Here is a 13,454-nt window from a genome sequence, read left to right on the forward strand (position 1 = left end):
AACGGAGCTGTATGTGACACACCTCACAGACAAATGCATGTATAGTGAGGCAATGAACACCCTGCACCACCGCACTGCAAGGGCTTTAGCAGAGAAGAATAGGGATAGTAAAAGTGAAAGGTTAATACCTGGCTCCACGCTGCAGCCAGTCCCCAGGGAGCCCCCTGCCCGGGGACTTAGGACTGTGTTGTCCGGCGGGGACCCTCCGCGGGACCCCGTCGCTTACCTGTCCCCCTTGGATCCGGCCACAGTGCAGGCATCCGGGGTCACAGCTAGCTGTGAAGCCAGATACCTACCAGCATCCCCGGATCAGTACTGGCATTCTGGTACCGGCGGGGTGTAGGAGTGACAGCATGGACGTCAGTATTGACTGTCCATGCTGTACAACTCAAATGTGCAGCCACAGCAGCATGAAGAAAACTTCAGGGGCCATAACAGCCCCCCTCTATTACAGGTGCTCCGACTCCGAGCCGGGCAGCAACAAAACTGATTTGCCTTGGCTCGGGGGCGAGATATAGGAGGGGGACCCCAGTGCATCCTGGGAGGCTGAAAACTTAACTCTGTGGGGCCCGATGCCTGACATCATCACCTATACCCCAAGGTATCCCTGTGGATACCCTATGGACCCTGATGTGTTCTAGCATTGCATTTCTACTACTAAATATAAAAAAAGCTATGTATACTTTTGAACAACCCTTTGCTAGCTCCCCATGCACTGTACCTCTAGCTCCCCATGACTCTCCATACTGAATTGAAACCTTTGGACCTACAGCTGATAAAGAAAGATGTCAGCGCTACATAAACTTATGAAGTACCAATCAGCTGTTTGCTGACATAACTCTGATTAAACTCTAATGTATGAACTCTGCCACTCTATCCCATGTTAGTGTATTCACAGGGAATAGACTCAGATGATCTGTATGAATATTGAGGGTACAGAACAGAAATTATTCAAAAATTACTTCTAAGCACTCCAATAGACTTGAACTTGGAGAATAAATGTGAAATATAACCTTAAAAGGTAAGTACAAACGAAGTAGCAATTATTGCCTGTTCAGTATTCAAAATTAGAAGATACGAAAACTTTAAAATAGTGCGCAATTAAAACCACAGTGCAGCACAAATCATGTGAAAAAAGTGTACATCCACATATACACTGCAAATACTACAGTATCAGAAAATATTCCACACAATACAAGGTGCTCTGTGATTACCATATTTTCTTAGTGTATTATAATAAAACAAAAAAAATAGTGAAAGCAACCAAAATATTTTGTAATGGTAGTAGTGGTCAGAATTGACCATAAAGCACAGACACGTCCCACTTTTAAGGTTTTCTGTTTGGGAATCTGTAGAAACAAATGTCTCCCTTTCCCTTATGGTGCATACACACGGTCAAATTTCCCTGGTCGATTTGAACGCTAACTATATCAATATATCGTTATCGTTCAAATCAACCAGTTTCTGGCCCCTTCAAACGATGATCGATGCACGGGCACAGACGGTCGATATCGTCCATCGCCCGTGCATGCAGGCCTACCTGGTGGATATCGACCAGGTTAGCCTGTTCACTATAGGGACCCGCGATCGTTGATCGCAGTGTCGTTATAGTAGTTGGCAGGACGATCAGATAACGATCGTTATCTGATCGTGACCGTGTGTACCCCATTACACCTCGGTCAGTGGAGTCAAAGAAACAAAGTATCGTGCTGTATTCAAAATTAACAATGATTCATTCATAGTGATTCAAGTTTCCCAAGTCAGATATAGTGCAATTTGTATTCGGCAAGTGTCTGAACAGGGTCGGATTAAGGTTTGTGGGGGCCTCTACCAATAAAATGGTCAATACGATATGCTGGTGAGGTTATTAAAAAGTAGAATGTGTAAATATTCCCAGCACCACAAAAGCGTTAAACAAACTGTAGTGCCCCAAGTTCACATTATGCCATACAGAAACCCCTGTTCACATATGACATAGTGCCGCCTCACGCTGGTGATTTATCAGTATGGGGACCCCCGGGGGACTGCCCGGTTGTTAATCCAACATGAACATCTGAACGTACTGTAGCTCAACTTCAATTTACCATGGATACCTTAAGAGCACAATGGGCATGTGACAGTAAAAGGAAGCATCAGTATTGTAACCTTTGTTTTCTGTACAAATTATTTCAGTAACTTGGGGGGAAATGTATCAAAGCTTGGAGAGAGAAAGTGGAGACAGATAAATTACCAATCAGCTCCTATCATTTTTCAAACACAGCCTGTAAAATGCCAGTGAGAAGCTGATTGGTTGGTACTTTATGTCTCTCCAAGATTTGGTAAAAAATAAAGCGAATTGAACTAGTACGAAAAATAAATAGCAAACATTTTTACTAATTATACTGTGGACATACTGCAACTTACAGCTCTAAAATGATTCATATTACCTTGTAATCTAGTTACAAAGGACACTTCAACATCAGCATCAGGACACTTCAGCATTGGCTAATATAACTTGTATAGAAAAGAACATCTGTTTTATACTATGGAAACTATTTAATTGCAATAGGATTTGTTAAAAAGAACTAGATGCGGTCATGTCACTGCATTTATTATTTACATGTCTGCAGGAACATTTCATTAGAGACTGGTTACAAAATATAAGTTAACAGATAAAAAAAATATACTTTACATATTACAAGACACTTACTATACAAATATAGTTGTAGACCATTATAGATTGCGGCTCTAAATTATACTCTTATGTACATCTTAAGTGGAATTTAAACACATTATTGAAAAGAATATATAATAAAAGAGGTCCTTCACAAATAAAGAGCCAGAGCACCTGATACATGGTAATAAGACAGATTTATGGGGCCATCTATTGGTGGGTATAGAGGTTCACAGGTTCATACAATGTTTCTCATGAGTGGTTTGAAGAACTGGCAAAGAGCATTAGGATGGACGAAAGACACTGCAATTTATTTTTGATGTAATCTGGAAGTTTGTCATTTTCTCCATGTCTGCAAAACAAAATGGTATTTTTAGGCTTTTAAAATAGTATGTGATTATTATATAATCCTAGTGACATCTCTTGGGGATCCCCAAATCATCTTCTACATATATTTTTTTAAATGTACCATTGTAGAAAAATCTATATATCACTTTTATATATCACTGTTTGGGTTCCTGCCACATGTACACTTTTATTCACATAATAGTTGTACTCATTTGGACACAATATAAGTACAAATAATAAGATTAATATCTCCAGTGTACCACAGGATCTTCTCTCATCTGTGTAAATTTTATAGTGTCTTTTTTCAATGTGTAAACAGTAGTGACAGAATAAGCTAGCTAAATATATATATATGTATACTATATTGCTTATACAGATGTGTCCACATACATCTTACTTCCTTGCATGTTAAACAGCCCTTCTAGTCGTGCCATGCTGTGGAATGACTGTAGCGCTGAGCATCTTTCGTGCAACCTTTTGCCTTCAAATGAGTTGTTTGCAAAGCGAATAGGATGCACAAGCAGCTTCCGCTGATTAAAATGGTGTGCGGCATGCCTATATACTGTGTACGAAATGCTACATTACAGTGTCACAGCCACTGACACTAACATAGCATTTTGCAGGCAGATATACCTGCAGTTGCACAAAGAATATAGGCATTCTGCTTATTTTAATCAGCGGAAGCTGCTTGTGCATCACTTTGTGAATAAGACGCATTTGAAGGGAAAAAATTGCAGGAAAAATAAGAGTTATGGTATAACATACCTTTGTTAACTCTTTTTCTTCGAGGTCCATGGGGTCTAAACACCAACAAGGACTACCGCACCGGTTAATCTCGATGTACCCCTTCTGATATATAGATATATATATATATATATATATATATATATATAGATATATATATGTGTGTGTGTGTTTTAATTTAATATAAGGGGTGTGCTACCTATTGCCCATAAACAGTTATATTAAAGGAAAAGGAAGAAAGGCAGTTTGATGGTGCACTTCTCGAGAGAGAAATATAATTTAAAAATTAACCTTTGTTAGGTATTCATTAAAATAATATCCCTTTAACGAATTAGTAGTAAGCTTAGCAAAATATTAAATATAAATAAATGTCAATATAATACACTTAGTGTCTCACCCGTATTAGGTAAGCTCAATATTAAAGTTAATCACTTAACACAGTCAGGAATTAATCCCTTGACGTAGTTAAATAAAATTAGTATTGAGTATTCATCTCAAATTATTGCCTATTAGTCTTAATAAGCAAGAATACTCAAACTGCATCTCTTATTGTTGCAAAATGGATAGCGATTATTTTACTGCTTTATTCAATTGATAATGGATTATTACAACCCAATGTTATTTTTCTAAGCAGATAATATCGCTATCTTTATTATTCAGATTCTGAAAATAGATTAACTAATCAATTAGAGCATTATAACTATTACTGTGGAACTTCATGTGATATATCAACAACAAGGTCTACCCTCCAGTGTTTGTTATTGTCCCTGCCCAGGCTGATACAATTCTACAGCCAATTGATTCATTGATATATTTGTAACATTGTAATAAAGGTGGGTGAAAGCAGGATTCTCTGTTCGCTTAATTCATTCAATTGCTCACAGTGTAAGATCTTTAAACTAATACTGTAAAGTTTATTGCAGTATATGATCACCAACACTTGCTTAATCAAAACTATTCATTGGCAGAGTTTAGTATTAAAACACAAGGAACAGACTCAGAATACTTGGTTCCATACATAGATATTTACATCTACCCTCCGGCACTTGTTTTTATCACTGCCTGGCTAGCTTAATCCTATAGCCATTATAATCACTGGCAGGGTTTAGTATCGGAGGGAATGAATGAACTTCTGGTATAAATTACCAGACATTAGCGTCTACCCTCCGGCGCTTATTGTCACTGCCCGACTAACATAACATTGTAGCCGCTTCAATCACTGGCAGAGTCTAGCGTCGGAGGGAAGCGGGTGGGCTGCTAGTGCAGAGTACCGATGCGCATTTCGCCTATCGCTTGACTCCATGATTAAGCGATAGGCGAAATGCGCATCGGTACTCTGCACTAGCAGCCCACCCGCTTCCCTCCGACGCTAGACTCTGCCAGTGATTGAAGCGGCTAGACAGTTATGTCAGCCGGGCAGTGACAACAATAAGCGCCTGGAGGGTAGACGCTGATACTCTGCACTGACCGCTCACCCGCTTCTCTCCGACGCTAGACTCTGCCAGTGATTGTAGTGGCTACAATGTTATGTTAGTCGGGCAGTGACAATAAGCGCCGGAGGGTAGACGCTAATGTCTGGTAATTTATACCAGAAGTTCATTCATTCCCTCCGATACTAAACCCTGCCAGTGATTATAATGGCTATAGGATTAAGCTAGCCAGGCAGTGATAAAAACAAGTGCCGGAGGGTAGATGTAAATATCTATGTATGGAACCAAGTATTCTGAGTCTGTTCCTTGTGTTTTAATACTAAACTCTGCCAATGAATAGTTTTGATTAAGCAAGTGTTGGTGATCATATACTGCAATAAACTTTACAGTATTAGTTTAAAGATCTTACACTGTGAGCAATTGAATGAATTAAGCTAACAGAGAATCCTGCTTTCACCCACCTTTATTACAATGTTACAAATATATCAATGAATCAATTGGCTGTAGAATTGTATCAGCCTGGGCAGGGACAATAACAAACACTGGAGGGTAGACCTTGTTGTTGATATATCACATGAAGTTCCACAGTAATAGTTATAATGCTCTAATTGATTAGTTAATCTATTTTCAGAATCTGAATAATAAAGATAGCGATATTATCTGCTTAGAAAAATAACATTGGGTTGTAATAATCCATTATCAATTGAATAAAGCAGTAAAATAATCGCTATCCATTTTGCAACAATAAGAGATGCAGTTTGAGTATTCTTGCTTATTAAGACTAATAGGCAATAATTTGAGATGAATACTCAATACTAATTTTATTTAACTACGTCAAGGGATTAATTCCTGACTGTGTTAAGTGATTAACTTTAATATTGAGCTTACCTAATACGGGTGAGACACTAAGTGTATTATATTGACATTTATATATATTTAATATTTTGCTAAGCTTACTACTAATTCGTTAAAGGGATATTATTTTAATGAATACCTAATAAAGGTTAATTTTTAAATTATATTTCTCTCTCGAGAAGTGCACCATCAAACTGCCTTTCTTCCTTTTCCTTTAATATAGGTCCATGGGGTCCACAGCCATTACGTTGGGTATGAATCCCGGTCACCAAACAGTTAATACAAACAAGCTCTCTGCTCCCAGGATGCACCGGGTTTCCTCCTCATATACCCCACCTCCTGCCTCAGGTAGCCAGTTCGTTACCAAGCTCAAGCAGGCAGAGACAAACAAAGGGTAAGAAAGAAAAGACCCATACTCACGAGACCAGACTCTCAAGAGAAGAAACTACGGAAAACCACCCCCAGAACTACAGGTGCGTCTGGGTGGGTGTCCTGTGGACCCCATGGACCTCGAAGAAAAACAGTTAACAAAGTTATGCTATACCATAACTCTTATTTTCTGCTTCGGGGTCCACAGCCATTACGTTGGGGATATCCCAAAGCACTAACCCTATGGGTGGGGACGCTACTGACTCTCGCAAGAGAGGAGAATCCTACGCCCGAAGGAGGCATCCTGAGAGGCAAAAGTGTCAAAGGCATACAATTTGACAAAGGTATGGATGGAAGAGACCATGTGGCTGCTTTACATAATTGCTCAGCAGAAGCACCCCGGCGGGCTGCCCACGAGGTATTCGTGTGCCGGATTCAGTGACGGCACATTCTACTGCCCTAGTAGAATGTGCAGTCACTGAATCCGGCACACGAATACCAGCCTGTGTATAAGCCAATGAAATTGCCATGCGAATCCACCTGGCCAGTGTCTGTTTATTGGCTGGCCAGCCACGCTTATGACAACCATAAAGCACAAAAAGTGAATCGGACTTCCTCCATTTGCTCGTGCGTTTAACATAAATTCTCAACTCACGGACCACATCCAGGGAAGCCTCACCTTGTGAGAGACTTGTGCCCTGAAATGCTGGAACTATTATTTCTTCATTAATATGAAATTCAGACACCACTTTCGGAAGGTAACCCTCCCTAGTACATAGTACTGCTCTATCTTGATGAAATATCAAGAACAGCTCCCGTAAGGAAAGCGCAGCTAAATCCGACACTCTACGTGCAGATGCCATAGCAAGGAGGAATACAGTCTTTGCTGTTAGCCACTTGATGTCTATTGAATTTAAAGGCTCGAACGGAGGAGCCTGTAAAACCTTCAGAACTAGAGTCAAGTCCCACGGAACAACCGGGGAAACGAAGGGAGGCTGAATCCTCAACACCCCCTGAAAAAAGGTCTTTATATCCGGTCTCAGGGCCTGATTCAGAGCTGAACGCTCTGACCAGAGCGCTCGCTCTGAATCTGGGCCCTCCTAGCTTTTTTTGGAGCGTCCTCATGGACGCTCACATAGCTGTGGGTTACCACCCACAGCTTATGCGAGCGTCCATGATGATGGTCGTGATGGTCTTGACCATCGGGCTTGCGACGGAGACCCTGCGGTAGGGTCTCGCTGCCGCAAGCCCAGGAGTGATTTTGGCTCTATCAGAGCCAAAATCACTCCCACTGACATCACTAGTGATGTCAGTGGGGCCGGCTTGAGACGGTAGGCGTTCCCATGGGAACGCCTCCGTCTGGCAGGCACGCCCCTGGCACACCCACCAAAGGGGGCGTGCTGTCAAACAACATCGACAGCACGCCCCCTTTGGTGCGAGACCCGGAGCAATGGAAAGCCCGTCGCTCCCCGGGTCTCGTGCATGCGCACGACGGAGCTCCCTCCGTCGTGCGCATGCGCAGTGGGGAACATCGACCCGCTTGCGAGCGTACTGCCGCTCGTGAGCGGGACTGAATGACCCCCTCAGAGCAAATTTATGTTGGAACCAGACTGAAAGAGCTGACACCTGTACCCTTAAAGAGGCCAGGCGTAGCCCTTTTTCCAGACCGCTTTGAAGAAAATCCAGCACTATGGATATCAGGAATTTATGTGGATCATACCCTTTCAGTTCACACCACTGAAAGAAAGTATGCCAAACCCTATAATATATACGGGCTGAGGATGGTTTCCGTGCCTTCAACATTGTCCGTATAACAGACTCGGAAAACCCCTTTTCCCTCAAGACGGAGGCCTCAAGAGCCATGCCGTCAAAGATAGCCGATGAAGATCCGGGTACCAGCAGGGAGCAACAGATCCGGTCTCAATGGCAGAGGTCAATATGAGTGTCTATGGAGAGAGACCGTAGATCTGTGAACCAGTGCCGTCTCGGCCACGCCGGAGCTATTAATATGACGGTGCTGCCCTCTTGTTTGATCTTTCTAACCACTCTGGGCAGAAGAGCAAACGGGGGAAACAGATATACCAGCTTGTAACTCCACTTTACTGTCAGTGCGTCTACAAACTCGGCTCTCGGATCTCTTGTCCAGGATCCGTACCTGGGAACCTTGTTGTTCCTTCTTGATGCCATCAGATCTATTTCTGGTAGACCCCACCTGTCCACAAGGTTCCGAAAAACCTGTGGATGTCGGGCCCATTCACCTGCATTTATCTCTTGCCGACTGAGAAAATCGGCCTCCCAATTCAGGATTCCTGGAATGAACACGGCAGATATCGTGGGCAGGTGAATCTCTGCCCATACCAGGATTCTTGATACCTCTGCCCGACTCCTCGTGCCCCCTTGATGATTTAAGTAGGCGACCGCGGTGCGATTGTCCGACTGTATCTGCACCGACCTGCCCTTTAAGATTTCCTGAGCCTGCACTAAAGCTTTGAATATAGCTCTTAGTTCCAGGATATTTATCGGTAGCCGGCTTTCCATCACTGACCACTTTCTTTGGAAAGTGTGTGACCCCGTCATCGCCCCCCAACCTTGAAGACTGGCGTCGGTTTTGACTAATGTCCAATCCGACACCCAAAAGGGGCGACCCTGCCTGAGATGCTTTGTCTGCAACCACCAGGTCAGGGACAACCATACCTCTGGAGAGAGATGCAGCAGCTGGGACCTGACCGTGCGATGATCCTTGTTCCAGCGAGACAGAATGAATTGCTGCAGTGGTCTGGAGTGGAATTGAGCGTATTCCACCATCCTGAAGGTGGCCACCATCGACCCCAGGACCTGCATGGCTACTAGAACGGATATTTGCCTGTTGCGAAGCAACCTGCGTATTCCTGATTGTAGAGCAAGGATCTTCTCCTCCAGCAGATATATTCTCTGCACCACGGAGTCCAATCTCGCTCCCAAATGACACATCTGTTGTACCGGACAGGGTGACGACTTTTGCCAGTTTATGATCCAGCCGTGACTGTACAGACATGATACTGTCAGCCTTAAATGATCCTGTAACTGCTGTGGGGACTGCCCCAGCAACAGGAGGTCATCCAAGTAAGGCAAAATCCTGACGCCTTAGCGCCTGAGGCATGCCATCATCACTGCCATCACCTTGGTGAATACCCGAGGGGCTGTGGACAGGCCAAACGGCAGGGCCTGGAACTGAAAATGTTCCTCCCATACCGCAAAACGAAGACATTTTTGATGAGCCTGTGTGATTGGATGTGAAGGTAGGCATCTTGTATGTCTAGGGACACCATATAGTCCCCCTGTTCCATGTTTCCATCCTGAACCCAGGGGCTCGAACAAATTTGTTGAGCTCTCTCAGATTTAGAATAGACCGGGATGACCCATTCGGTTTCAGAACCAAGAACAGATTGGAGTAAAACCCCTCTCGGAACTGGTTCACTGGCACCGGAATCACTACTTCTGATGCTAGTAAGGCAAGAATAGCCTTCTGAAGGGCCAAAGCTCTTTCTGAACCCACCTGCAGGTTTACACAAAAGAATCTTTGAAGAGGAGTCCTCCAAAACGTCAGGGCGTACCCTCGGGAAACAACTCCCCGAACCCAGGCATCCTCCATCGTGAGGTGCCAGGGCTCTGAGAACCGAAGCAGTCGGCCCCCCACCCTGGAATCCCCCAGGGGGAGGCCCGTCCCATCAGGCCACTGGTTTATCCTAGACCCTAGATCCTGGACGTTTGTTCTGCCAGGGCTTCCTGGGTCCTGCCTTTCTTGGTGGAAATCTCGCTGAGGGCTGACCTTTGGCCTTGCCCTGCAGCCGAAACCCCCGAAAGGACGCCGCCCTCAATTTAGACGAGGTTGCTGATGGTAAACCTGCCGTCTTTGAGGCTGCCATGGAGGATACAATTTTGTCCAGTTCTGGACCAAAGAGCACACCTCCTGTGAATGGAAGGAATTCTAGGGCCTTTTTGGACCCGACATCTGCCCTCCAATCCTTCAACCAGAGGATCCTACGTGCCACCACGGACTCAGCTGAAACTTAAGAGGAAAGGATCCCTGCATCCAAGGCGGCATCACCCAAATAAGAGGAATCTTCTCTAATAAAGGAGATCATATCCAGTTGCTCCTTAGAGGCATCTGGTAAAGACTCCGTTAGAGTTTTGGCCCACTCCTCAATAGCTCTTGCAACCCAGGCAGTGGCCATAGCTGGGCAGGTGGCCGTTCCTGCTAGCGAAAAAATTGATTTGAGACAAGACTCCAGTCTCCTATCCGTGGTTTCCTTTAGCGAAACTGCTGGGATTAGCAAAGTGGTACGTTTAATCAGCTGTGCCGCATGCGCATCAACTGATGGTGGATTCTCCCACTTGGCACAGTCCTCTGCTGGAAAAGGATATAGAAGCGCCATTCTTTAAGAAGAATGGCTTATCTTATCCGGACGGACCCTGGCTTCCTCCATAAGTTCTGATAAATGTTCAGACTTTTGGAATTCTGCCTTAACCACTTTTGGCGCTTGAACAGGGGGGCTTTCCTAAGCGGAAGATCCCCTTCCTCGATATTTAACACCGATTTTACAGCCCTTATCAGAAAAGGGACATCGGCAACTGGGAAATGATCATCACCCTCCTTGGAGCGAGACTCCTGCGAAAAGTCCTGTGCCTGTTCCTCCTCAGAGGCACTCGAGTACTCACCCATGTAAGGCGGTACATGGCGCCTAGATTTAGGCTGCTTTGGCTTGACAGCCTGAGGCTGAAAAACCCCAGAGGATGATGCCATAACCTTACCAGCACCAAGGTCCATCCAAGGCGGCCACATCATGGGCATAGGATGCATCTGCTGAGGCAAACCCCAAACCGGTGGTACCGGGGCAGCCAGCCGTTCCGCCACCTGAGCCATAACCTGAGAAAATTATGCCCAAGGAGGCTCAGGGCTTGAAACAGGCAAACTTAATTGGTGTGGTGGCTGTCTGAAACAGTTCCCACAAAGTCCATTTTGTAGAAAGTCCTGTGGGGACAAACCTGCCTTGCAGGCTACACAGGATATCAGCAACGGGGCTCCCGCCACCTGACCTTCAGACTCCTTAGACATAACACTATGCAACTGGTTCTGAGTGTATATGTGCTGCTTTCTACTCTCAACCCACACACCTGTAGCAAGGGAAGGGGAGAGACAGTGACAGTATACAGGAATTACAGGTCTTTTACAGAAGAAACAGTATCCATAAACAACAATCACATGTCATGCATAAATACTCTGCGAGCCATATGCATATAAGCTCTCACTACCATAATCAGCCTCAGCTTAGGTAGGATAGAGCCCTGTATAAACCTAGACCAGCAGTGGGCAAGGTATACAGGGAGACTGCCCAGTGTCCCTCTTGTAGGAGAAGCATTAAGAGAGCAACTGACATACACTCTGGCTGCCCTATATGGAGGCTGGGAGGAACAATCCACAATCAACTGTGCCAGAGAACTGAACTAGCGTGTGGATTGGGGGAGGGGCCGCCGGGGAAGCGTACCTCCCCTATGCTGCTTGGACCTGCCCGGTAAACTGACCTGGCCACCGCCACAAGCCCCGGCTGGTCAGTAACATCAAATCCCGGCGGTCTAGGCTAGGAGAACAAGCCGTATGCCTCCTGACTGCAGTGCGCCTCCGGCCAGTCTCACCGCCGGAGGCCGGATCGCCACGTGGTCCCGACGTCAGCGGCCGCCGTGACCACCTGCTTACCTGCCATCCCCTTGATCCGGTAGCGGTCCAGGGCCAGAAAGCCCCTGCCGAATCCCCTGCCAAAGACCTGCCGAGGCTAGCGGTGCAGCGCCGGAGGAGGTAGTTGCAGCGCCTGGCCGATGCGCCTCCAATCAGGCGCGAGGCTGCTTCCAGGACAGCTCAGACCACCCGCTGTGATAGAGAGTAAAACTTTTTTTTTTTTTTTTTGTACTCGTCTGCAGGACTGCGCCAGCAGTCCCACTGTCTATGTGGTGAACACACCAAACAGGAAGAACTGGCTACCTGAGGCAGGAGGTGGGGTATATGAGGAAACCCGGTGCATCCTGGGAGCAGACAGCTCGTTTGTATTAACTGTTTGGTGACCGGGATTCATACCCAACGTAATGGCTGTGGACCCCATGGACCCCAAAGAAGAAAGACGCTCAGCGCTAACGAGCCGTGCATGGTTTAAATTGACTTGTAGCACACGGAGGTAAGATGTATGTGAACACATCTGTATTGGGGCTGATGCAGAGTTGAATGCAACTCGACTGCAACTGTTCCTGCATTGCATGCATGGACCTAAATTTGCATAATCATTCATATGAAGGACTGCACACTAAACAACTGAACAGTGGCCGGACTGTTCTATCTATAAGTTAGGTTTGATACCCCCTCTGAAAATAGGCGTCTTTAGGTGTACACAATTGAAATGTGTACAACTCTGTATTGCTTGTAGTTGTGTTCTTGTACTAGGGCATGCACAGTGCAGAGAGACTTCAAGTCTGCTTAGGCCCCAATGTGTTCCATTAATAAACATTAGCGCAGTGGTGAAATCTAATGGCACACATACTTGTTACCTCACCTGGATACTTGTCCATTTGGTGCTGTATAAATAATAGAGGAGACTCCGGGCTGAACGACAAGCTGTGAGCCATCATTGAATTGTACCCATACAGCCCCAGTGTTCAGCTATTTATAAAAGAAAGTCAAAGTGTTTACAAAAACAAAATAGCAAACCACGTATCCCATCATATTCCCCTCAACCCAGCCCCCCACCATTTGCCAGCCATATGCTGCACAAAGAATCCCACACCCATAACCAGCCATATATTGCACAAAGAATCCCCCCACCCATAACCAGCCGTAAATTTCACTGAAATAACTGACCCCCCCCCCCCCCCCTAGCCAACAATATATTGCACAAAGATTCCCCCACCCATATTTTAGACTTAAATCGCTACCCCCATAGCAAGCCATATATTATAACAAAATAAGCCCCCAGCCAAATATTGTTTAAAATACCCTCCCCATCGCCAGCAATGTATTGCAAAGAGAACCA

At 45.1% G+C, this 13,454-nt stretch overlaps 1 protein-coding gene across 5 annotated transcripts in view; it reads right to left on the reverse strand.

Moving 5' to 3' along the window:
- Nucleotides 1-2,574: 2,574 nt before the first annotated feature.
- PLK4 (polo like kinase 4) overlaps nt 2,575-13,454 on the reverse strand; it is a 51,949-nt gene continuing 41,069 nt past the window's right edge. For all 5 annotated transcript variants that reach the window (XM_088476123.1, XM_088476124.1, XM_088476125.1 and 2 more), the window contains exons 15-16: nt 12,978-13,084; nt 2,575-3,005 (exon numbers count right to left, since the gene is read on the reverse strand). In XM_088476123.1, coding sequence (XP_088332249.1) covers nt 2,906-3,005; nt 12,978-13,084 — 207 coding nt within the window. In that variant the 3' untranslated portion in view covers nt 2,575-2,905. The remainder of the gene's footprint in view (nt 3,006-12,977; nt 13,085-13,454) is intronic.

This window comes from Taudactylus pleione, unplaced genomic scaffold (assembly GCF_031769625.1).
Source record: "Taudactylus pleione unplaced genomic scaffold, aTauple2 ptg000183l, whole genome shotgun sequence".
Classification (NCBI taxonomy): domain Eukaryota; kingdom Metazoa; phylum Chordata; class Amphibia; order Anura; family Myobatrachidae; genus Taudactylus; species Taudactylus pleione.